Raw genomic sequence first — 27,045 nt, forward strand, 5'->3', positions numbered from 1 at the left:
CCACATAATGTATTCTAAATCCCTCTAGAGTAACTATCTTTTATCCTCTTGCTGAGAGCATTCGGTTATACAATTGTTACACTACAGGCTATATAAAGCAATAGTTCAAAAACAGATGAAATGGTGGCATGTGTTGCTAATTAACGTTTCTGTAAAAGCAAAACACATGAGGACTCTAGGAAAAGTGATATTTTCTATTTAGGCTGGGTACCATTTCTAACTCTCTGACAGAAGCACAAATTAGAATATTATGCAACAGCTCAAATATTGAAACAATAAGCCTCAAATATCTGGCTATATTTATCAGACATTTATCATCAAATTTCTTATCCTTTCCTGTGATGACAACATTATTATAACTTCTATTTAATTAAATAAAGGCAAAGAAAAAAAGCACAAGATGCAGTAAGAGAGTAGTAAACGCACTGTCAGATTGCACTGTGGCTGCGGTGGGTAAGGGAGATGGATATGTGGCACACTATGGGCCCCATTTGTGTCTCTGTAATTTCGGAAACTCCGGTTACCAAAGTGTTACTACGAAATGAGTTAAATAACCATTTACCTTTGTCTGGTTTCATTCATCAAACCACAAGTGGAGGACTCCTAACACGGGGGGCTATTTGTTTGCTTTACACAAGCAGCTGGGTGCGATTTCACGTTTGAGATATCTGTCTGAAAGCGAAACATTTATTATCCTAAGTTGTCAGCGAACCTATTTCTCCAAAACCCCTCAATGCAAGCCAATGGTTTTATGCAGCGGTGGAAACGTCCTATTGGCGTCACACGTCACTTCATTTCACTTATAGTAGCCTAGTTTTCCCGGTCACATTTGACAAATACTGTTGTTTGAGACAATAACAATTTCCAAATAGCGGCTCCGTGTATGAATGGGGGGCCCTCTCAAGTATGACACGGCTTATTTCTCATATTGTCTTGTGCGTAAAAATGATGACAACAAGTGCTTCGCCGTGTCTACCACGCACCTCACTCACACGAGCTCTGCAAAATGGCTGGGAACGGCACAGTGAGGACAAATGTCCAAAAATTAAATGGATTCCCGTGAGATGTTTGCGCTATATCTCACCAAACAGCCCGAGTTTTCCTCTTGTATTGACGGTCAATGGAGAGAGGCATATCTTCTGATTACAATGTGCTGTTCTGAGATCTGTCCGCGGACCTCATAGGCAACCTTTAAGCCATGGATCAAATCCAGCCCTACGGGGTATAAAATATCCCTAGTTGTGAATGTAACATAAGGGGACGCCTCCCGGGGACGCCTCCCTGCGCCCGTGTGTGTGTGTGTGTGTGTGTGTGTGTGTGTGTGTGTGTGTGTGTGTGTGTCCATGTGTGTGTTTGTGCACGCAAGTTTGTAATGAATGTCAAAACTGTGTAGGCACTGATAGGATTTTTATATATGTGTGAGGTCTTTCTGAGTATATGTGTGCGGGCGCGTTCTTTGCATGCCCGTGCGTAAAAGCGTGTATCTAGCAGCGTGCGTACGCGTGTGTGCGCGCGCTACTGGCCGAGAGAGAGAGCGAGAGAGAGGTGGTTGTGAGAAAGCCCGGATCGCTGTGTAAGCGGATCCCTTTGTGTTGATTTAGGAAGACGTTTGCTGTATATAACGTTCAAGGCTGATAATATCATTGCCTGGCCAGATAAATAAAGCATTGGCCAAAACCATCGGGTCAGCTATCGATCCGCTTTTTCTCCCTGAGAGAGAGAGGGAGAGGGAGAATGAGAGAGAGGGAGAGAGAGAGAGAGAGAGAGAGAGAGAGAGGGAGGGGTGGACAGGAGGAGGGGGGATTGAGAAAGAGAGGGAGAGAAAAGGAGAGAGAAAGGGAGAGAGACCTCACTCATTAGCATTCCACAGCCATGGACTAAACGCTGACAACTAACAGAGATATCCAGCTCTACACCACTGCATGCATTTTCCCCCCTTTGTCTTCTTCCCCTGGCCCTTCATTTCCAGCGGACAGATCTCTCGTCACAGCCAACACATTTTTATTTATGCCTTCTCCACTCTTTTTGCACGAATGGAGCCCGTGCACAAGAGAGAAAACCTTCCAGTAAAGCAGAGAAAAAAGGGGGGAGAGTGATGTTGTAAAAGCTGTGCAGAAGTGACAGCGCTAAGCACACTCGCTTTACTTGGGAGAGATATACAATTGTGTGAGACTTGACAAAAAAAGACGTTTTAAATTGCAAACTTAACTACTAATATTTATATATTTCAGGATTTAAAAAAAATCCACTGCCTGTATCATCATTATGAGAAGGTAAATGATACTAATTTTGTTTCAACATTAATAGTGGGTGAATATTTTTCACTTGGTGGTGGACGTTTGGTTTTATGTGATGGCACGGTTGGTGAAAATGTTTACCTAATAGTTTGACTTTTAAAGCTGTTATTTAGTAGGTCTAAAACAAAATTTGTAGAATAAAATAAACACACAAACTTTACACCGTAGGAGCAAAAACATTAAATTCAAGATTTCTTGGAAAACTTGAAAAGTTAAAGTTGTGTTTTTCTACAAATAGACATTAACAATTTTGAAAAGTAAAAAAAAACTTGTTTCAATGAATACATTTATTTGAATGAGTGATACAGGGACTACCAATGACATTATTTGGACAAGCTCTTTTTCTCAGATGACTATATCTTAATATGCATTCAAGTCTTGCCCAACAATGACAGCTGTTCATCTGATAGTAACTTCTTTCCAAGTTTTCTCCCCTCCCACCCCGGGGCCCCCGGTCTCTGTCTTGCTTTGTTGTTTTAAAATATGCATGTCTCTCCGGAATGCCAGTCACGGGTCCAAACTTTGTGTGTCCCAACCTCCCACATGATGAAATGATCCCTTTTAAAGCGGGCTCAATATGTCTCAATCTGCACTCCTCTTCCCTCTCTAAAGCTTCGGGGTTTCGGGACACAGCCCAGAAATATATTAATTAAAGCGCACTACAGACTTTTTAGCACTGGGGGAAGAAGAAGTGGCTGGATCAAGTCAAGCTCTGTCAACGACGGATGGATGAAGATTCACGGCAGTTAAAGAAAAAAAAAGTAAGGCTCATTTTGACGCTCTCTCTCTCTCTCTCTCTCTCTCTCTCTCTCTCTCTCTCTCTCTCTCTCTCTCCCCCCAATGTGTGTGTGTGTGTGTGTGTGTGTGTCTTTTGCACAGTGTTCTTGTGTGTTCCTCGTACTGAAACGGATAAAGCCAGGGGGAGTGAGTGAGAGAGAGAGAGAGAGAAGTGTGAGAGAAAAGGGGGAGGAGGGATATATACGTAAAAAGTGAAAGAGGAAGGACATGTGTTTGTGTGTGTGCTTGTCATCACCAAGAAATTAATAAGCACGTGTCGTTAAACTCCAAACTACAACTGTTTCTCGGAGTTTTGCATTAGTATATGGAGCATGTTTACATGTGGAGGTGTTTACTTGTGAGGGCAGTTATATAAATGCCGTGCAGAATAAATCACACTACCTACTGGGAAAAAATAGACCCGGATGGTTGCAAAGGAAATGCTTGGTTTTTAAAGGGGAAAAGTGTGAATCGGATGTAACAGAGCGTTTGCAGCTCAAGAGGAACTCCTAATTCATTCTGTCAAGTTTGAGAGGATGTGTGTATGTTTCTCAGTGATGCTAATATAAAAGACAAAGCGACTTTATCTCTGTGCGTAAAATAATTCGCTGTTAAGTGAATGAAAAGTAAGAGGGAAGTTGGAGTCAGTTAACCTGTTGCTTATGGTCCAAGCATAACAGCAACCTCAATACTGAGAAAACATCCCATGAGCCCTTGCAGCATTTTATCCCATAATAATCCACCCTCTCCAAAAATGTAAACAGACCAACACTGGGAGTCATTGGGAGATCTGCACAAACAAACTGAATTTAATTACTGTGTTCATTTATTAAATTCAGATACGTTTTAATAGACATCCCAACAGTCTGATTATGTCAACATATGGGAGGCCATGCAGCAAGGCCCGGGCTTACATACCTGATAACGCCTGGGCTTTTCAGTAATATTTACGGCTTCTCTTTCTAATACACTCCAGATGGTGTGTGACTGTGCCACCGCAGTCAGCGAGCTCCTCAATTTTTACTCAGCAGCATTTTGTTGCAATTACATCAGTGCTGAGATAGAATTTATTGGTGACCCATTTTCGCTGCATTATATGCAAAAATAAAATAAATAAATAAAAAATAGAAATAGAAAAAAACTTTAGACACTGTTTTTAGCTCTACTTTATGTGATGCGATTTTTTAAAACTGCTCAAAAGTTTACTTTTAAGTTTTTCTTGAGTGCTCAAATAGTCCCCACTTCATGGTTTGATGGATTAATATGTTATGAAGACAAAACACACAGGCCGCATTCATGCCTGACCAATCTTTGTTGTAGCCTGTGCGGTTTTTTTTCAGCCAGTCACTCAGGCAGAATAATGCTTGTAAAGATATAATCCACTGAGCCTATACCCCTCTGTAGTCCTCTGCTATATTATCCACTGACAATGAATTGGCAAGCTTTTTAGCAGGTATCCAACCTCTCCACTAAACACATGTGAATGTCATTTGCCAGGGATTTGGTTAATAGACTCATTCCGTTTATGTTTTATTACTATGTTAGGTTTACTATGACGTGATAAAAGCCTGTGTGTCTGCGGTGGAATAAATGTAGCTATTTTTTTTTCTTTTTGCAGAAAGTCATAAAATTATCTGATGATAAGAGGAAAAAATCGAATCAGTAACGTGATTAGTTTACATCTGCATGAAATAATGCGTGACAAATATTTATTTGTGCTCGAGACTTCTGCAGAATAATAGACTGAAAAGAAATATCTATCTATCTATCTATCTATCTATCTATCTATCTATCTATCTATCTATCTATCTATCTATCTATCTATCTATCTATCTATCTATCTATCTATCTATCTATCTATCTATCTATCTATCTATCTATCTATCTATCTAGTCACTGTTGTATTATGGGCTGTTTTACTGTTTTAAGTTGCTGTCTCTGTTTACCTGGATTGCTCAGAGAGGCTGCTGTAGGTCTATTATGATTGACTGAAACGATGCATTGAAGGGTATTTTTCATCTTTGCCACGGGGAACCGCTCCTTACAGTGGTAAGGTTTCCCATTGACTCCCTTTAGTCTCCATGGTTGGTGCTCTCCCTCTCTCTCCCTCTCTCTCAGCCACCTCAGAGGACATGCGGCATGTTGATAAATACATGTCTTTTTTCCATCTTACTCAGCACCATCCATCAAATTTGTATGTCCATGTTACACTGCTGTGCTTAAGGGAGGGAGGGGGTGCCAGCAGTCGTGCAGAAACACACTCTAAATCGTCAACAAGGGATGCATTGCTCTTTCTACATACTAAATAATGACTTGATCATTCGCGGTGTGTTCTGATCATGTTAACGTCCTGAATTGTTTCAAGTCAGGCGATGCCAGGGTTATGCTGTGTGGACATTTCGAAGTGGTCTTTTTGCTGTGCTCTGTGGGTTAATAACCTCTTCACGCACTATAACCACTGTGTTTTGATCCTAGTAATACGTTGGATAGAGCATTTCTCTGGCTTGCCCACGGCTTGGACCACTCTACAGAAGACCAGTCGCCCTGTGGTTGCAAACTCTTTGTGGCCCCACATACCGCCGCTGTGATTATAGAAGTGCCTCCTCTCCCTTGTTAAAGGAGCAAAGCTCTAATCTAGCCTCTGTGTCGCCCCCAAAGCCAGCGTGCTATAGTGAAAATGAGCGTGCGCGAGTGCGCGTGTGTGGAGAGGAGAGTGAGTGGGGGTCGGTCGGAGCGAGAGAAGAGGGGAAGGGAAGGGTGGGAGAGAGGGAGAGCAAAAAGGAGGGGGGTTATAGCGGAGTGGCCCTTTCCTTCTTTTGAGTGACACGACCCCTCTCTTCTCTTCAAAGGCCATGCAGAAATAAACGCATCTCATTTGAATGGCGATTTTTCTTGGTGGTATTTCACAGCCAATATTTCTGGAATAGGAATTTTTTTCACTGCAATATTGAATTCGGGGATGGTTCTGGTGGTGGGGTATTCAATATTCCCATCTCTCCACATGCAGCATTCTGCAGCCAGTGTGGTATTTTGTCCATGACTACACCACCAACACCACCCCCTCCGCTCCTGCGCCCCCCACCCCGTCCAAATTCATTTGCATCCGCTGATGATATCAGTAAAGAATTGCTGGCACCATATGAGGCAGGGTGGGGGAAGAAGGCTTATTTGGATAAAACTGGACCGCAGAGTGGACACGGCCCTAAAGGTCAGTCGTCCATTCATGTCAAGGTGGCAGGGGGTGTGTGTGTTGGGGGGGTCGGCATGGGATTGCCAAAGAGGCTTATTTGAAAGCGGGCGTATATTTGAGGCAAGGGAATGAAAAGGAGTGGACCACAAAGCTCGTCATACTTCAAATACGCCCCGTCACATCTTCACTCTTTCCTTTCCACGCAGGCGGCTGGTATATGAAGAAGGTGGGCTCTCAGTACTATGGCATGGCCTGGAGAACATGCAGCAGAAAATAAAACATGTGGACGACAAGGTGGATCATAGAGGTTTAGGTGCACAAAAGAAGGGGTTCCCTCTGATTTGTGCAAATAAAATAGTGGATTAATTCAAATAAAGAGGCCAGTGTAGCTGTCAGAAAGTTCCTTTAATGTTGCTCGTGTGGAGTATTTCATGTAATCTCGCGGGGTTGCGTCTAGCATCATAATGCTGAAGAAACAGGCTTTGCCATGGAGCAAGCCTATAATTTTCTGATTACTAGGCTATATACTACAATTTTGGTAATAGTGCAGAATGTCAAGGATTCTAAGGAGGAAAAAAGTATCTGTAATGATACAGTATGCATGCTGTACATTGCAACTGAATGACACTGAGCGCCATGCAGTGTTCTTAGAAAGTTAAAAAAAACAAGAACAACAACAACAAAACAAACACAGGCAGTGTGATTCACTAATATTTGAAATATTTGTTATATATTTATTTAAATTGATTTAAAAAAAATATTTTATATAAATCTAAGATTTTTTAAATGTAATATTTCCCCAGTGAACAGCTGCTGATTACATTCATTACGCTTGTGTCCACACCACAGAATATTAGATATTGTAAACAAAATCACACAATGGCAGAACACTAATAAAACTGAAAAATGTTATTTTCCTATTAATTAATAATTCAATTAATGCACTCTCCTGCCGTGCATATACCCTCATTTACTTCGAGGGCACAGTCACCATGCATCGTGCGCGTCCACACACACACACACACACACACACACACGCACACGCACACGCACACACACACACACACACACACACACACACACACACACTTATCACTTCATCATTATGTATATATAATAAAATTAGGTGAGCTACATTGCAAGTGGAAGGAGTCACAATTTCATTATAATTATTTCTAAAAACTATATTAGTGGCCCAGTTGTGTGCCTATGCAGTGTAAAGTTTATTCTCAGTGTGGAGGCAGTGGGGGATTATTGGATGCCTTAACCGAGCGAAAATTGTCACAAATTGCTGGTTGTCGAGGGACGAATGACAAGATAACGAATATGAGAAATTTTGCCCCTGACACCTCGGTTCATATATCACAGCAAAAACCAACCAATCACTCACGTGTTGTCTTTAGTATTATTACACTTCAATATCCTGTTTAAGTGATGTGTCAAAATTGTAAATTTAGATTTATTTTCCTTCCCAAAGCTAAAAAAAAAACACAAACACAAATATTTTTTGTATTTGCTAATTATATAGTCTAATTATATTATGTAGAATTATACAAGCTTATCACATTTCACCACCTATTGATTTATACTCTATGCATTTTTTTTATTATAATGTGGCTGAACAATAACATGAAGAAGCCGGCGGTTGAGTGAAGCTCAGTGAGGCTCGATCATTTCAGATATATAGCTCTGCATTGATTGCTGCACTAATAGTGCTTGTGCCCCTATACTCGCGACCAGGCTTTTACCACTGCTATCATTATTACTCATCATTATTACTGCTTATACTGTATGTGGCTGTAACTGCTATTGCTGTTATTGCACCATCATTACCAGGGATGATGTTACAGGGACGACGACTTAGTTCTGTCTTTGTATATGAAATAATGGCTGCGGTGCAGGATGAGTAGGGGAGATTACTGCGTGGGTGATGTTGGAAGTGTTGGAAGCATATTACTGACCATTAAAAAAACAACATATTTATAAAACTACATAAAATGAGTTCAATCAGCTGCACACTCTACAGAAGATGTATTGTTTGCTTGTGGTACACATGCCCAGCAAAACACTGCGATGGAGCTTGAAAGTGATAGTAGGCTATCGATTGATTTTGTCAAGTGGGGGAGTCACCTGCCTGTCGCCCTTCCCCTCCCTCACCCACTTTGACATCAAAACTTCTCCTTTTTTTTTTTTTTTTTTTTTTAGCTTGACCAATAATCTGCTGGTTTGCTATTGACCCATCAGATGCTCGTTAAAATTTAATCCGGTAGATTTTTTAAAGCAGAAAACTGGCAGTAATTAATCGATTTTGGCTCGCCTGTGTATTAGTCTTTGCCTTTCATAGCAGGCTCGGCAGGGCAGGGCAGGGCAGGGATCGCGCTATGGCATGCAAGATCCACAAAGTTTTTTAGTGTTTGAGAGCGCTAAACCGCGGCGCTTTGTTGTGGCGTCCCTCTGCGCCCCTGTGTGCCGTACGCGTAAAGACAGCCTCTCCGTCTCAGACCCTCCGTGCTGTTATTGTTTCTACCTTTGTTTGCTAGATGGCGCTCTGCGTTGTGGGACCCTCTGACACAAGAACCGCCTCATACCCTCTCTCTCTCTCCTCAGCTCTGCTCTGAGCCCACAGTCCACCGCGCAGCACACAGCAGCCTTTCCCATTTTCTAACCAGGAAATTTCAGCAGCTGCAAACCGCCTCTAACGCAACCCCACCGCTGCGAATAGTGGGGGACTTTTATAATTGCATTATCCTATGTCGACTGACATTTTTGTTTGTTTTGCTAAGCTGTGGAATCACATCGATTAAAACCAGCGATCAGCAATGCATTTAATTTTAATGCAAACTGATAATAACGCACACTAGCGCGCACTATTTGAGCTTTAGATAATTAATTGTTTGTTTAAGCGATGTAACGTTGCAGAATATATGCACTAATTCAAATTTAAATTATGTTGGAAGGAATAAAAGGACTTTAATTATCCATTTTCAAATAAATAATGTCTTATTAATTTAAGTAAAGACAAGCATACTTAATCTGGCGATGCAACAGAGAATTAAATTCGACTACAAAATCTTTACAGCAGATTTTTTTCTGAAACAAATTACCGTTGCAACACAAAAAAAAATCATCTTTTGAATGTATTGTAACTATAATATCTATAATGAGAACGGCTGCTTTAGGTGTAACCTTGTTCAATCAGTGTATTATCCACGCTAAAAACAATAATAAAATATATAACGAAAAACTTAATATAATTAAGCAATTATTCTGATATTTTTTTAGCAATCCAACGATCATCTGTTCGACTTTATAATCTGTTTTAGATTAGTTGCAACCAAGGAGGAAAAAAGCTCCATTGTATTGTTTGCTGAGTGGCCCACTCTGCTCTAAGATATACTGCTGCAGTTACACTTTCACTAAATAGCGGCTTGTCGGTGTCTGACGTTGATGAATGTGTTGGAGACTTGGAGAGCCTTTTACAGCTGTCTTAAAAACCCCGTGGCCCCAGACCAGCCACAAGCAGATCAGGTGCAGGGGCCTTAATACGGCAGTCAATGACAAAGAAACACGCACTTTACACACATTTGGAAAGAGCCATTTCTACAATGAAAAGTAAAATCTGCAAACGTTTTATTTTGAAATCGAGTCACCATATCAGTGGACTTTTGTTGTGAAAATTGAAAGAAAATCTAATTTAAAATATGGGAAACAAGAGAGCAAGGATTAATCTTTTTTTATAAGGATTTAATTGTTTTTAGTTTATGTTGCTTCATAATGATCACCAACTGCAAACCATATATTTTAACCATCTTAAATTTGCCAATAGATCACTTGACAGATCTAGAAAATAGATTTCTTCTTATGTGGCTGAATATAAACACAGTGCATGTGGGCTGTGTGTGTTGGTTTTGGCTTTTTTTCCTCAGAGTGGCTCCATTTATCCCTCATATCAACACATCTGAAACACAAACCTATTATAATAGTATTATAATATAGAGCCAGTTGAAATATTACATGGGAATTAAGATTATTTTTTTACAGTTGATCATCATGACCAAGAGAGAATAATATATGTTATATGCCATTAGCTGCTCAGAAACTTTTTTATGTTGTTTCAGATGAGGATGGAGAGCTTCAAGAAAAAAAAAACTTCTACAGACGTTTCTCTCTGAAAGCTTCTACTTTACAGAACAATATCTCTCTAACCACAGGCAAGATCTCATTGTTGATTGAGCTGTTTTATCCATTTGTCCTAAACACCCCCTCACAGTCCCACCTCCTCCCCCGGTGGTGGTGTGGCACAGCAGGTCCGCTTGTACTGTATACGGGGCTCCTCCACCTGCAGCCCCCCAGAAGACACAAACCCAGTCAGGCTTCACATTCCCTCCAAACCCACGTCTCCTCTTCCTGCTATTTACATGAGTTGGCCTACACTTTGCTAACACGTTATTAGCGAGAGAGGGAAGCAGCATTTCAATTATTTTTTTTTGAACAATGGGCATTGGCCCCGTCATACATTTTGAGTGTTTGAGTAAGGCTCTCTTGGTATTTGTTTTCCTCGACTTAACAAGCCATCATCTCACACATGCATATAGAATTGGAATTGCTCAGAGATCCCGCAGGCAAAGGGCGGGTTGTGGGTTCAATTAAGGTGGAATAATGCATGGGGACAAAGCGTATGATGACCTCGATTGAAATTGATCAGAAAACGTATTCACTAAGAAAAAAAAAAAAACACACACACACACACACAGTAGCTTCTTTGTTTTGACTTAGTGTTGCCTCTTTGTATCTGCACAGAGGCCTATCTGCCTCCCTGAAATCGCAAGCTACTTTGATTCTGGAAATAATTCCAGCGTCAGAATATAAAGCTAAGAATTTAATACCACCCAACCTATGTCTAGACTAATTCACTCATTTTTTTGACATTTCTTTCTTTCCCTCCTTAATCGAATTTGCCACATTTAAGCCGATGCGTGGATTTTGAGGCATAAGCAGCCATTTGGGCTCCATCCCTGAAATGACAGAGAATACTGAGGTTTGTCATAATTTCTTAAGTAGAAAACAAGATATTTCCGCGCCACAGTGGGATTTTAACGAATTAAAATATCTCACTGCTTGCCTGTGATAAAACGGTATAGGATTGAGGCGCTCGCTTGTTAAGTAACTTGCTGTCAGTATAGTTAGCAGTGCTCTGATATGGACGGTGGCTGCAGAGCCTCATCTCTTGGGGTTTTAATTAACAAGCTGTCTCAAAGCTGTAGAGCTCCATCAAACAGCCTCTCTCTCTTCCTCCCTCTCTCTCTTTCTCCACCACTAAATCCTCCTCCCGTCACTGCCTTGGGCTCTCTCTCAAACTTTAGACATTCTGGTTCCCAAATCAACTTGTTACCACAGTATGTGCACCAGCTGATAGGGTGTAACTACTCTGAGAAGATTTTGCAAAAAAATATATAAATTGCTTGTTTTCTCTATTTTGCTCAGCATCTATTTACACGCACTGCTGCACACGGTTATTCAGCAGACGTCCACATACTGTACGTATTCTGTTGGGTCTGACTTGAAGACTGACTGGTGCATGGAGAGCTGTTGCTTTCCTGTGAAGCTGGTGTGATAGAGATGACTTCTATAATCTGTTTGAAGTGGATGGAATGTTTCAATCTGCTTCGCAAATGTTAGATTGTGGAAATTTAACCTGGAAAACATGTTCTGAATGAACTTTGAGTATACTTTAGAAACTCAATTTAATGAGAAATAGGCAGCAGTGGAATGTAACTGAAGAAATGCAGCTTTTACTCGATTTATCAGCTGTTCAAGTTATTATCCTACTTATGATTTTACATGCAAAACATATACTAGGTTTATAAAATATGATGCACTGTTAAAGATGAACCATCCAACAGTATATTTGATGCTTAAAGTGAGCTCCACCTCATACAATTACACATTAAAGCAGCATCTATAAAGATACAAAAAATACCACTAACAGGTGGCATTTTTTTCTGAATTATAAATACTTTTGATACAATATATATATATATATATATATATATATATATATATATATATATATACTAAATATATATCATTTTCAGTGCAGAACTTTAACTTTCAATGAAGCATTTTTACATTACAGCACTGCTACTTTTACTTAGTAAATGATCTGAATGCTTCCTCCACTACTTGAGGTGGTTTGTTTTATTATAGGTGACCCTCCGGTTTTATTTCTCCAGTCTCCAGGTTAAATATGGTCAGTTTGAAATCCACTTATCAGAATTAAGTGGACTATGTAATATTAGACTAAGGGAAGCCATGCAGGGACTGGCAGGTCCTTTAAGGATAAAAACATAAAATAAAGTCTTTGTGTAAGTGTGACTGAGTATTGTTTACATAGGCGGTTGGCGCAACAGCCAATGTAAACCGCCAACCTCCTCCTGATTTACCACAGTATTACAGAGTGTAAGCAGTGGATTCAGAGGAGATTTGTGTTTGGTAAAAGAAGCAGAAATATCTCTCTCTCTCTCTCTCTCCCTCTCTCTCTCTCTCTCTCTCTCTCTCTCTCTCTCTCTCTCTCTCTCTCTCTCTCTCTCTCTCTCTCTCTCTCTCTCTCTCTCCCTCTCTCCCTCTCTCTCAGCCCTATAGTAAAGTTGGTGCTGGGCTCCCACCGTGGCCCAGACGGGGGTAATTTGATAGCAAGGCAAGGTCAAGACAGTGCGCTGTCCATGGTGCTGCGGCGGGGCAGCCTGGATGTTATCATCAAATTAGACAGGACAAGTTTCAAATCGATGCCACCCCCGGATGTCTGGAGACCGCCAGCAGTCGGAGTTAAAGTCCTAACAAGTCCCCCCTGACAGGTCAACACCTCAACACAAACACACAGCTCTGATGCTGCAGCCTACAGGTCAGCAGCGCTGTGTTGCAGAGATAAGCACCAATCCCATTGAAGGCTCTAAGTGAAATATAGCTTTAGGTCCACTGTTATTCTGCGGGCTCTGCATGAAGCTCGGCCAGCTCAGCCTGGAAGTCGTGTTTTGTACACATTTTTTTTTCCTACACTTGAAGTTCTCCTCGATTTATTCAGCAGTCTTCATTTATCTGTTTGTGATGAATATCACACACACACACACACACACACACACACACACACACACACGCACACGTTGGTTTATAATAAAATCCATACACATACTGCTATGGAAGGTTGAAAGTTTATGTCAACTGTTATTGCAATTCTGTAAATATTCATATTAAATATTGCTATGGACAAAGGGTTGCACAGTAGCATAAACGATGTGCTTTTTTTTATCTTGACAAGATCAAAGAATATGATGTTTTATGGATCTTTTTGATCCATTAAATGCTAAAAAAAACACTTTTATAGGTAATTTCCAGATCAAACGCGATGTCATTATAAACTTATTTGCTTTTGCAACTCAGTTGCCTGAAATGAGGTGAATTTAATTTGTTTCAGATTCTGCGAATACAGAAAGTAGTTTTAATTGGATACCTTTTTATAATCAGACTGAAAAGCTGATTGTAAAGAAAAAGGTAAAAAAAAACAATTTCCCCTTTGTACCTACAATTTATATATTTAGCTTCAAGTTTTCTACATTGGAAATCGTTTTAAAATGCATGTCACTGTAATCCAACTTTTTATTCTTTTTCTTCATTTTTATTTTTAATAATATGTCTACTCATCGCATCCCGTTCGACACTAAATAATTCAACATATGAACAATTTTATCGTTCGAATAGCGAAAAATGAAAAGTTGCACTTTACCTATATGTGCATTATAAGAATTATCCCCAGAATAAATGGCATTAGTGACAGTCCATTTGTGAGAGATCAGAAGTGAATGAGTTGAGAGGAGGATCTCAGAGAGAAGGAAGAGGGCACTGATTAGAGCTGCTGCCAATCTGTCACCGCCTGACAGCTCTTGCTGCAGGGATAAACAGCAATAAAGTCGAGTTGGCCGCTGTGTCGTTAACTTCACACACACTATCACACGCGCACAGCTCGCCACCGGAGGAGCAGGTAAATTCACTCAACTCCTCGCAGGGCCCCGCTCGCCTATCATCGCCTCTGTCTCCCTCCCTGCATGTCAAACTACCGTCAAACTATCCTCTTTTCATCCTCCCTGCTGACTCAGGTAGCAAACACAATGAGGACCTCAGCGACAAGAAAGGAAGCCATTCAACCGGATGGAGAGATTGTGGACGGCAGGGAGGGAGAGAAAGAGAGGGAGAAACGTTATATTTGAATGGCTGATAAAGAAATGAAATAGATGGGAACAAAGTCTAAGCCGGTGGGATGGGAGGGAGGGGTGAGGCATCAGAGAGCAGACTGCAAGGTGACTGCAGGCCCTTTAATAACACAAGTATATTAACTCGCTTAACCACGGAGATTCAAAATGAACCCAACTTCACTTAAGGGGCCTTGGAAAGCATGAAATGCACATCAAAACATACACCTGCCAATCCCTCCACCTATATCCCTTCTCCCCCTCTCTCCATCCGAGCTGTCTGTCATGGTGTGGCCCGGCTAATTTGAGTTCATTGGATGGCAATAATTTCATTTAGACCTTCATCTCTTTTTGGGGCTGGATGTAATGAGGATGCAGGGTGCTGCCAGTGAAAGGCCGCTCCCACAGTAATAATAACTTGGATCTTATTCTTACCCCACGCACTGCCGTGTTTATCCTCGGAGGGCTGCGTCCACATGATGAAACTCATCTATAATGTGTGATTTAATATCGCGTTGCACTTTTTTTCCCCTCAAAGATTTTAAACCCAAAAGAAAGAAGACGGTGGGCTGCAGCAGTGTGGTTTAGTTCAGGAAGCACACTGCAAAAACAGCTGTTTTAACATCCGCTCAGTCTATACTGAACTCTGAATTATTTCTCTTAATTTTACAAGATTTAAAAATGTTTAAAAAAAGGTTATTTTCTTAACCGAATGAAAAATAAACTGGAAATATTTGTACACCCCTAGATTTAATAACTTTTCTTTTTTTCTATTATTTTTTATTTAAGAGAAAATGTGGCTGATGATCGTTTATAAGACTGTTTTTGCAGTGTAAGTCAAGGCCTTTTCTCTAATCGATATCTCACCAACTCCAATGCGATATTGATTTCGGGAGGATTGTACTTGAAGGATTTCTGGAAATACCTCATTATTTCGTTGCTTTGAGTGCACGAAAATATTGTTTCATATACAGTCGACCTCCTTCGATTTATTATAGTTGCTTAAAATAAGAATGTGCACTAAAATTATTGCTCCAGGATGACAATACACTTGTTAGTACTAATAAGATGCTTTATAAGGAGGGTTGATCTCTTTTTTTTCCTCCGACAGAATGGACAATGAGACACTTTGCGAGGAAAATCCCACTACGTCTTTTTCAAACAAACTCTCAGTAAACTTTAAGAAAACTCTGAATAAAATTCCATAATGAAAAATATTTTGGGCATTTTCGTTGAAAATTATTTTTATAGCATTAACTAAAACCACCTCCTTTTTCGATTGATAGTTTTATTGTATAATTGTTTTCTTATTATATCCTCTAAGATATTGTCCATAAAGCGTCCTTTATGATAACAGATTATCCAGGCTATTAATTCATTATTTATTTTTCGTTTGAATGAATTTCGTTGAATTGGTTACCTGTTAATATATATAATACAGATTCGTTTTAAATAGTAGGCCTATATTTATATCTATATATGTATATAGACATATATTGTCTGATGGAGATTTTATAATATATGTTTCATTGTTATATTTTAGTACACTGTAATACGTCGATATCATTATGAATTTAAGTAAAGTCAACTAAAGTAAATAATCATAGTAAAAAAATAGTGACTGCACTTTATTATTTATGATCTAATATCGGTCTTCTGTTTACAAACGATATTTGTATTTTCAATCGATGGGATAAAATGAAAAACTTTCTAAAAAAAATAAAGGCCTTGAAGTAAAGTCATTGGAAAAGAAATAGTCAATATAAAAAATAATAATATTATGAAGCTTTCAGCCGAGTCTGAGATCTGTGAGCAACAAAAAAAAAACTTTTTCTGTGTTTATTGCGAAGAAATACCGAGAGACTTTGTCTCACCTTTCATAATAAAAGTTTTATTTTCTTGTGCCAAATGTGCACATCTTAAAAGGAGACACAGAGACACACGTGCGTAATTAAAATTGCCATTCGTCGATATGCTATTTAAAATCTGACAAATTACAGAGTGCTAAATAACACACATTATTGGTGTTAAGTTTTCCGATATCCAGTCGCATTTTACTGCCTGAGAAAGGCCCGGATCACAGGCCTCGAGCCCCTTCATCCTAACTGCCATTCATCAAGACAAAATGACCAATTTTCCCCAGTAAGCCGTCGGTGGCCTGTTAAACTAGGCCAATGAGCTGTGTTCTACTTCCTCTCCTGCCTCCTTCATCACTGCTTGCCTAACACTGCTTTCCCTGAAATCATCAGAGTATAGCCCAAAATCTTAAAAGTCAGAGCCCATTCTTCAAATGTATTGCATTTCAGAGGGTGTTTTTTTTACTGCAGGAGTCTTTAGGCCAGCAGAGTATCAGAGGAGGTGTAATTGAGGGGGCGGTGAGGGGATAGAGTAGCGGTCCGCCTGAAAGCTGCCATTAAAGCCAAATGGACTGAACACCGTAAAACGGCTCTGCCAACAGCTGTCCCACAATCGGAGTCTTATATGCCAAGATCCTGGAACACACACACACACACACACACACACACACACACACGCACACACGCTGCTGATGTAGTGGCTACTTATAAGTATTAGAGAAAAGAAAATACCAAACGAATAACCACACGAGTATCACGGTAATATTCGTATTATTTTCCTATAGGGACTTCAGCCTGGTTGTTCTTCCTGCTGATCTGGGTCTCTAAAGGCATTTTCACCTCTCTGCAAGCCTTCCTCTTCTTATAATAACCAGGGGAATTGCAATTTTTGCAGGGATAGCCGATTTGCTTTGCATATTCCCACACATTACAGTCTCTTTTTTCCCCCAATATAAGCCCCAAGACAGGTGAGAGAGGAATAACTGGTCAGCCTATATGTTTCTACGAGAGAAGGGGAGCTCAGGATATCATTACGCAAGTTTTGCACCTTTTACGCGGAAACTTTTAATGGCAAAAACTCCGTAATGGTGTTTTCTCACAGTTGCGCATAATATAAATATATATGATGTGTGATATCTCGCTCATCTAATGATCCGCATCATTAAACAGATAGAAATTAAAGTATGTGTTTGCATGTGGGGGGCTGTTGCACCCTTTAAGAGGCCCAGCCAGCTCTCCCCCACTTGGCGCAACACCTGTTCCCAGACGCACATCTCTGCGCAGTGCTGCACCTTTCCTCGCCCCGCAGAATAAAGCCCAGTCAAACTCTTTCCTAAATGTGCCGTCTGCGGGCCCCCAAGTGTTGTCTCAGCCTGCGAGTCCTTATTAGAATAGAGAAGGAGAGAGGTGATTGAAGAGGAGTTGTTTCCACTGGATTAAATGGTTTCTCTGCAAGTCAATGAATATGTAATGATGTCTAACGAAACCGGCCAGCGAGTTCTGTGCTCTGGTACACAGGACCGATATTAAAGAGCTCTTCTGCGGAGGAAAAACACAGTATAGAGCCGGGCCAGAGAAAAGAGGGGCAGAATAGGGGAAGGGAAGAAGGGATACAATCTTGAATGCACCTCCGAGCTTAAGCCAGACATTCTCCCTCAGTCAATAGATGAAAAAGTATTTGCTCAGAGAGGGAGAGAGAGAGTCTTTCTTCAAGCAAGGGTGGGGGGTGAATTTACATTTTTTAAACTGCTTTGGAAATATTGTTTCTGATAAGCAGTCATGCCAATAAAGTAATTGAATTGAATTGATAGAGAAGGGGCGAGAGGGAGAGAAAGGGAGTTCCTCCACCATGATTGTTAAAGATATTTCTGCCTTAGTATACCCGATAAAACATTGATTGTTGCAGTTAGTTGACCCGTAAAATTTGGGGGTTAGTTTTCTCTTCTGAGCTGAGCATATAATTATGCAAATAGTGATCTGACAGTGATCCGCTGGAGGAGTGCTGAAGGAGTGTGTGTGTGTGTGTGTGTGTGTGTGAGGGGGTTGTCAGAGGGGTGACATTCCAACTTTGCTTAACGCCTGGTTCCTTTTGGAAAGAGTTCATCTTCTGCGGGGATGGCGTGCATATCAGAGAGGGCCGGAGCAAGCAAGCGTGACAACAACTCTCTTAAAGTAAAAATTGAAATATCAGACTGTGGCAGCGCAGGGGTTCCCCAACTTTTTCATGTCAAGGGCCCTACCCCTACCCAACCCACCCACTCCTCCCCCAGATTCTGCCATTACAGCACCAGACCCCCCATTTGGCAGGATTTCATCCTAAAGCTCCGCAGCTGATGCCATTTTCTGTTGTAGATATGATTCAGTGTGGAGCTGTCTGTAACTGTCTGTGCGACAATGGCTTGGAGAGTGAAACATAATCAAATCAGTCATACCTATTATACATTCACACGCTGTGCTAACTTCTGGTGAGTAAAACAGACTGACGCATCAGACTGTTTCTGGTTTGGTTTTGGGGGATCCCTCCTCGGGAGGAGAGCCTGAAGTAGACATGAAGAGATCATCGCTGTCTTTAGAAGTAGGGAGACAGCTACATGTGACACAGTGACGCATCAGTGGTCAATCTGAATGCACAGGGCTCTCAGAGAAACAAGGATAAATGTGATATAGTTGCTATAAAGCCAAATGTCAAGAAAAATGCAAATTTAGAAACTCCTGACACTTTTTTCTATTACCTAAAGTTATATTATACAACTTTTAATGTTGCAATACAATCTGTAAAATAGACTTAAGAGATAGGGAACAAGTCTTAAGGCGTAAAATAATTCCTGGCTGAATATCTAATGTATTTCGCTGTCTATTAGTCACATGCCTTTGATGGTCGCTGACTGCAGGTCATAATTTATGGAAGTGCTTTGGACAGAATTCCGGTTATTTAATTACACTCCGAAAATTCTCACTAATACAAGAGATTTTCCTTCTCAATATCGCAGAATTGTTCAATAAACATTATTCTCCTTAGGAAACACATTTTTAAGACAGAAAGTTGTGTGTGCCTGTGTGTGTGTGTGTGTGTGCGTGTGTGTGTGATTGAATGCCTCTCTTTAATCAGCGGCCTGACACGGTGTGAGGGGGACTCGCCTGGTTCCACTTGTTGTTCAGGGGTTAATGGAAAAGATTTCTAAAGATTTATTGAGGGGGCGTTTAATGACCTGATCGGTTTCACCGTGTGAAAACAAATGATGCTGTAAAACCTCACTGAGTTGGAGGGGGGCTCACTTTGCCAAAATTAATGACCAAAAAGAGGGGAATTACTGTTTATAGTTTGTTTTCCTTTTGACACACTTAGTGCCTTACTTACTAACGATACGATCAGTTTAAAGATATTGCTCTTTTTCAGGGTATTCTGACCTGTAGGACATGTTTTAAATTTTCAAAACTTTTATCTAACGCTTAACTTTAAAATAGCAAAACGGAAATAAAGTGACATTCGTGGATTAGACTGTCTTGAAACATGAGAAAAGCCACTTAACTCTGGCCGGTTGTGGCAGCAGATGAGTGCTTGTTGGTCTTACCTCTCGGTTAGATTTCACATAAGTCATATGAGTCAGGTCATTTTTCACTCGGTGATCGACTTTCTGGTCCCGCTGAACTCCTTATTCAATGTCTCTGTGTCTCCTCGATGCCATCGCACCTGACTTTCTAGTACTGCTGATTTATTATTTTCCTAAAGTGCGCTATTACGCAACGGCAACAGTAAATACAACAGGCAATAAATAGCAAATACGATATAAAAAATAACAACACAGTCAGTTTGAAAAGCAAGTTGCAAAAAGTTCATTTTATTTGCTTTGGACAAGTTTAATAGGTTAATTAAAAACATTGAAATCAACTCCAAAATCATTTTTAAAGACAGAAAAAAACAAAATGGACCAGAAGAGAATGAGACAGACATCTGAGAATATAAGAAAAATATGTGACCGGGCAGGACACTCGCGGTTTTCATAAAATCCAAAGGCTTATGCGATAAAACAAAATAGGCGGTTTCCTTAAACCAATACGACATATAAACCATCTGCAAAAAACTAAAGTCTTCAAGAGCAATTGACAAAATTAGTCCCCTTTTATTTGCAGACTGTGCTTTGGATTTAGGCTGCTCTTACATCTTTAGTTCCATTCACATATGGCTTGCTGGATATTATTAAAAACAGTGAACAGAGTCTTGTTTATTCCTAAGGCAACAATATACAAATTATGGAGTGAAAAATGAACTGATTGTGGCTGAAAAGCAGAAAGATGAGCAATGGTATCTTGAAACGAAACTCATCAAATCAAATAATAAGCCAACTTCTTTGCAGAAACCTGGAGAGATCTGAATCAAATTAAAAGGAAATTAGGCCTGCAACCATCAGCCACAGTTGTCTCATTACAGCGGAAAGATAATCCACAAAAGCCTTAAACCATACACACAGTGGGCTGGAGAGGCAGGATTTCACAGTGGAAAAGTTAAACAATGGGAACTATTTGAAGTAAAAAAAAAAAAGAAAAGAAAAAAAAAGGTATATATTTGAAAATGTGTCTAAGGTATCATAAGATTTGGTATCCGGTTTGAGTTTTTACTAATGTCATGACACATTAGAAATGTATTCCATTAAGCCTTGAGTGGTTTATAAAGCACACCAGCCTTGTGGAAAATGTTTTATCATGTTTGTGTCACATAGTCAGATTATGTGCAGCTGAGAAGGGAGCTGACTTTGTCACTTCTAAGTACACAAGAAGAGTACTTTGGTGGGAGGAAAAAAGGGGAAAAATAGATATGTTACATTTCTCCAGCATCTAAGGAAATATCATTCAGGCTTAGAATAATATTGAAATCTTGGATTTCCTGACACGTGTAAGGCGATATATTGAGGCTTTATGAGTGTTGTGAGCTGACTTCTGGCTCCTGTTAAAATGAGATATCCCTCAAACCTATTTTGATGCTTGACTTTAAGTAATTTTAAATATGCTCACTGTCCTGGATTTTCCATATTCAGCACAGGTTATGTTTGTTTTATTTGTTTCATCACATTCAATCATACGGAGACATCAATTTCAAGGATATCAAATTGGAAAAAAAAGAGAAGATATATATTTTCAATAAACACAGAGAGATGGACTCTCTGTAGTTTTGCAAATCAGTGCTGGAGATATTCGAAAGTAAACACTTACAGCTAAAGTATTGGCTTAGTATTAAAAAAATTAAATAGTGTGAATGTGTGTATGAGACATTGCATTCAAATTTAGCTCAAAGTTGAGAAATTAAAAAAAATATATCTGTTATTATAAGCACTGCAATCCCAGAAATATATGGCACAGGATTGAACCACATTTTACACAAAGCTGAATGAGAAAAGTCTTGTTTAAAAGCTGACTGCATGTGCGGAGGAGTTAGAGAATGAAGAAGTCATAAAAACAACACCCTTTGTTAAAACAAAACAAATGGTCACCAGTTAAGAGTGTGTTCACTCTTTGGAAAAAAAACATTTGTGGAGGGTAAAGGCTTAAAAAAAAGAAAAGAAAATGGGCAGTGATCAGGTTGGAATTCTATCGAACCTTAGCAGAGGATAACGTACAGCATGAGCTGATGTCGGGTAAGCAGCCCAGGCTTTAGGACCGGGGGGGAAGAGGGAGAGACTGAGCAGTGCAGACTGGAGGGCAGGCGGGGCATTAGCTCAGTTCAGGCTGATGTCAGGACAATTAGAGGTGCACCACAGCGCATTGTGCACAGCGCCTGTCAGCCTTAATCTCTGCTGCTGTGGCCCGTACCCGCAGCCAGGCCACAGCCCACGGGAAGCGCTAACACTCAGGCCCATATTGCTTTGACAGTTGCGCTCATCTAGAAGTAATGCAAAACGTTATTGTGATGTATACATGGTGACCCTGTACTCTTGTCTCTTACAACAAGGCCATGTGTGTGCACAGCCAGTGAGGGCTGGTAGGGAGAAATGACACTCAGGGAGAAGAGTGAGGAGAGAAAGATAGAGGGAGAGGAAGAGGGGGAAAAATAGCAGAGAGGATCTGGAACTTTAGCCTCCTTTTCTGCATTCCCCCCTCTGATCCCTTGCCACCTGCTTCCCTCTCCTCTTGTTCCAAGTCATTTTTGTCGGCCTTCTACAAATCTTGGTGTTTGTTTTTAAGGGAGCTGCTGCGTGTGGTGACGGCGTTGGAGGTCTCCTCCGCCTCCTCGTCCTCTTTGGCCTCCAGGACCTCACAGAAGAACCTGAAGATGGAGTTGAAACTCATCCAGGAGGTCAGCTCATGGCGCTCTGTGCCTACATGGAAAATGTAAACACATAAACAAAAGCATGAGCAGGGTTCACGAAATGCTTGCTTACTGTAAAGAAAGTGTAAGGTGGATATTCTGACATAATTAAAAATGCAGCAACACAAAATTTTAAAATAAATTAATAACATCTGATAACATTTTTAGTCTCGCCACTCCCACAATGCATTTGTCGCTCTATGCAAGTCTAAGGCCTTATGCATGAGAGCCATGACAGCCTATGACCTATTAGTCCAATGGGACAACTTTAATATGTTATCCAAGTGGATACCTGATAATCAACACCACTGCACGTCCCTTTTTCCATCTCAGGCCTTCCAACAAAACCAGAGTTATGCACAATGGGGGCACTAAGCAAAACCAGTGAAGCGGTAGTCATTCATTCTAAAGGGCTGATTCAGGATAGGCAAGACAGAAGCTGGGGAGAGGTAACTAGCGAGCATATCAAGTGGTCAGGCCGTGGTGGGGGGAGGCAGCAGTACTGGGTTTCCCTCTGACCTCCTCCAGGTTAGCCAGTTCCCAAGTCGGGGTCACGCTGGAGCTTGAAATCCTGTACATGCGCCTCGGGTTCCTGCCCGCCTCAGGGGTTAGGGTATCGCCTGGCAGCTTTTTTAGTAGTTAGATAGCTTGCAAACTATGTGTCTATGTTTCTCCTACACCAGCTATAACTGCTACAAAACACCTCAGCTCTGTATCGGAGCATCCCTGATGAGGACAGATCATGGCTGCAGCTGTCGCCAGACTCATCTCCTACTCCTGCTCGCTAACCATTCAGCGAGGACGCTAACAGATAATGGCTTGTTTCTGCTGCCGCTGGCTAGCAGCTCAGCTGCTTAGCAACACAACTGTAACTGGACTTGAGAAGCCATATTGAGGTGCCCTCTTGTTTCCCAGAGGGAGAATAGGTTTGCCGGGAGATGATATTAAGAGTTTCATCCCTTGATAAATGGATCTAAGAAAAATTTACATGTGTTTACAGACAGAGGGATGAGTGAATACAAGCCTTGAAGTAATGAGTTTTCTTTTTTTGAATCCTTATTTGCACACTTAAGACTGTGTCTTTTTTGTTGGGACCTGCATTTGTTTTTCAAGATAAGAAAATTAAAATGTGTCCCTACAATTTCCTCGGGAGGATTAAAAAAGAAGAAGGGATAAGCTTAGTATCTGAAATCAGTTAGGGTTGCATGAAAACAACTGGTCCCAACAGAAAAGGGTTGAAAACCATGACCCTTGCGATTGAGTGAAATCAGTAGTACATTAAAAATACCACTTTACTTCTCTTCCTCTCTTCAGTGCCTTTCTCCTCATTTCTCCTCTGTGTACATGTGATCGGCTATAAAAAGCTAGACTAGAAGGCCGCAGGGATACAATTAGGAAGCACCTTATAGGCTCTCTCACCATAGACAGGCCTCTGATGACCACTGCACTGACCCCATGTTTATTAGATTGACCCCTGCCTGGACGCATTAATGGAGATGGTGTGCGTGCATGTGTGTGTGTGTGTGTGTGTGTTTGTGTGTATGATTGGTGGACTGGGGGTAAGTTAGGGGTCTTTGGCTGAGTGTGGATTTGGGTTCCATTGCTGGTGGTGTTTTGTTTGTGTGTGTGTGTGTGTGTGTGTAATTTGTGTGTACAAGTATGTAAGGGGGTTCTCGATCACTCTGAGATAAGGGACTGTGCTGCAAACAGACTGCAGTCAGTGCCTTGGGTCAAATTTACTGGCCTGGCAATCATGGGAGTCAATAACCCCGCACTCTCAGTGACTCTCCTACCTGTGTAAGGCTCAACATAACACCCATCCCTGGAAAACAAAGACACAGCCCTCTCACACCTCTAATCTATCATTTATATCCAATTTGAGGCACTGTGATCTTTTTCCACCTCCTCCTCCATTTTCCCCATCTCATCGGTCTCTCCCTGACTAGTGTTTTTTACTTCTGTTTGTCCTTTTATTTTTTCCAGCAGAAGCGATCAATGCCGCAGCGCTCTCTCATTCACCCTGAACTGGTGGTGAACTCCTCCGGAACGCCGCCAGCCTCTCCACCCTATCCCATCACAGTCCGGGGTCACCAGGGGGGCGTCTCTGTGCCAATATGCAGATGAGTCTGTGCCCCTCCAATGACTCTGGTGTTAAGCTCCACCCTTCTATATGGTGGAGCCCCCCAACCCACCCGACAACACTCACACACATAGAGACATAAACCCACTCTCTCACTGACTTAAATAGGCCTTTAACAGCTTACGTCCACTCTTCTTTTAATAGCCAAAGTGTGTCGAACCTAATGGATGTTGTCAAAGCTGAGATGTGACGACTGATTTAGAGGAGGAACCCCAATGACCAAGCTTCACTAGCCACTAAAGACTGAGAGAGGGACAGAGACACTGAGAGGGAAAGAGAGTGAGAGAGAGAATTACCTCAGCGATGCCACAAATCAAAGTAATATCTTTAAAAGATGTGGGGATCGATGAGGTGTCATCTGGCTGTATCTGGTGTGTAAAGTGAACCCATAAACAGCCAATGAGAACTACTTTATCCTCAATTTTAGTCCCTTACTGAAAAAGTTTTTCAACCAATAAGCAGATTCTTTTATTTTTTATTTTTTATGAGAAATTGATATCATGTATTGGTAAAACAAGATATAACTAAAGAGTAGCTGTTCCATTTGAATCACTTTAATTACAAATCTTGTATTTAACTGATCAGACTTTGAAAATAAAGTGCCCTGTGTATTTATGTGTGCTTTCTTGTGTTAAATGTAAATCAATTAAGTTACATGTGCTAATTTTTACAAGATCATTGTAACTGCATTAATTTAATAAAGTTTATTATGAATGCAATTATGTCCTCATTTATTGTAAATGCAATAATGATGTTAATGTGCGCTCCCTAACATTGGGTATTGTCATGGGAAGTACTGAAAAAAATGTCTCTTTACTTTCACAATGCTGTTTGTAATTAGCATTAGGCAAAGCTTAACAAAGCTTATTTCTGCAAGTAGAATGATGATGGCTATAACCTTGAGGTGATGCAACACATGAACACGGAGCTCTGTGATGATGTTTCACTGTAGAGCGGGAAAAAGGCAGGTATGTGGTCTGTGGTAGGAACTCGCCTTCCGTGTTCTCTGCTCAGGTCATGGCAGAGTTTCAGTCCGGCGCCTAACCCGTGCCCTGTGTTTGAACATTCTGTGTGTGTTGTCTGAGCGTGGTGAGGCTGCCTCATTATGTGACAGGCAGAGGAGAGTATTTGATCCTGGATATTTAGCCTCCTCCACTCTGTCACAGCCACTGGAGCCCTCTCAAGGTAATTGACTGACTGTTTGATCTCCCTCTGACTCTACACTGGTACAAGACACTGACACACACAGACATGCACACACACAAACACATTCGTCACTTGCAAGGGTCTACTAATATGTGGCACACACTCACACATACGTTCACTCACACATGTAGCACCCTCCCCCAATACACCAAACAATCCAACACGCCCCCCACCCCTTCCCCAACACACACACACAGTTGTTATCATTTGTGTGCAGTGAGGTAAGGGAATAGAGGAGGAGAGTTTTGAGCTGTTAAAAAGGAAACAAGGAAACTCCTCCATAGCTATGGGCCATGCTTTCTTCCCTCCGCACCAAACGCAGCATGCTGTTACAAATGGTAATCGGCTCTGATTGTCACAAATTTCAAAACAAACGCTAGGTGACTGAAAAGCCAAAGTGACGCCCCGAGTGATACTCCGACAGAAAGCCAGAATCAAAGCATGCCGACTATAATTAGGTTCCATCTGGGCTACATTATTTAAAGCCTCACCAGTTAATTGCTTGTGTACAAATGGCCTATTTTATTTGAATCAAACTTTTTTGTGATTCGTAATTACATTGATGTGAAGGGGGCCATATCTCTTTACTTCATTTATAATATAAATACATATTCAAATTATTAAGAGGACTTTGAGGCAAGGGAAATGTAAAGTGATGATACTTTTCTTTGTGTGAATTGAATTTCTTTAAACAATTATGAGTGCTTAATCAAATACACTGACATTTGGGTTAAACATTTAATGAGCTTCAATTAAAAAAGGAGATGAACAATGATATAATCATGCAGCGAAAATTACAAAAACAGAATACCTAACAGGACTGATGCGCATGATATTATTGCATGCACAAGCAAACATTTTCTCATTTCCTCTTGTCAAAGTTTTCATCAAGAATCTCACACAAACAGTGCATTTTCTTATCGATTTCCTATCGACGGTAACCTAAGCTTTTGTTTTATCTTGATGTGAGGCAGAGCAGTGCGTTGTGGTGTGGGCCCTGGCTGGCTGTAACCTTAGCCGGGCTGCTGTTTGTGG

The 27,045-nt window shown here is 40.8% G+C and overlaps 1 protein-coding gene and 1 long non-coding RNA gene across 3 annotated transcripts in view; one reads left to right on the forward strand and one right to left on the reverse strand.

Annotated features, from left to right (window-relative positions):
* The first annotated feature begins 1,882 nt into the window (after positions 1-1,882).
* LOC131974324 (uncharacterized) lies at positions 1,883-25,102 on the forward strand. 2 transcript variants are annotated; one of them, XR_009394656.1, is made up of 4 exons: positions 1,883-2,273; positions 2,910-3,058; positions 22,541-22,652; positions 24,648-25,102. It is a non-coding gene; the product is annotated as an uncharacterized LOC131974324 (long non-coding RNA). The 2 variants fall into 2 exon arrangements; XR_009394657.1 differs by having other exon boundaries at positions 24,651-25,102.
* fam172a (family with sequence similarity 172 member A) overlaps positions 20,174-27,045 on the reverse strand; it is a 154,027-nt gene continuing 147,155 nt past the window's right edge. Inside the window, exon 11 of the mRNA XM_059336582.1 lies at positions 20,174-22,674. Within this exon, the coding sequence (XP_059192565.1) occupies positions 22,514-22,674 (161 nt within the window). The 3' untranslated portion in view covers positions 20,174-22,513. The remainder of the gene's footprint in view (positions 22,675-27,045) is intronic.

This window comes from Centropristis striata, chromosome 7 (genome assembly GCF_030273125.1).
Source record: "Centropristis striata isolate RG_2023a ecotype Rhode Island chromosome 7, C.striata_1.0, whole genome shotgun sequence".
Lineage (NCBI taxonomy): Eukaryota > Metazoa > Chordata > Actinopteri > Perciformes > Serranidae > Centropristis > Centropristis striata.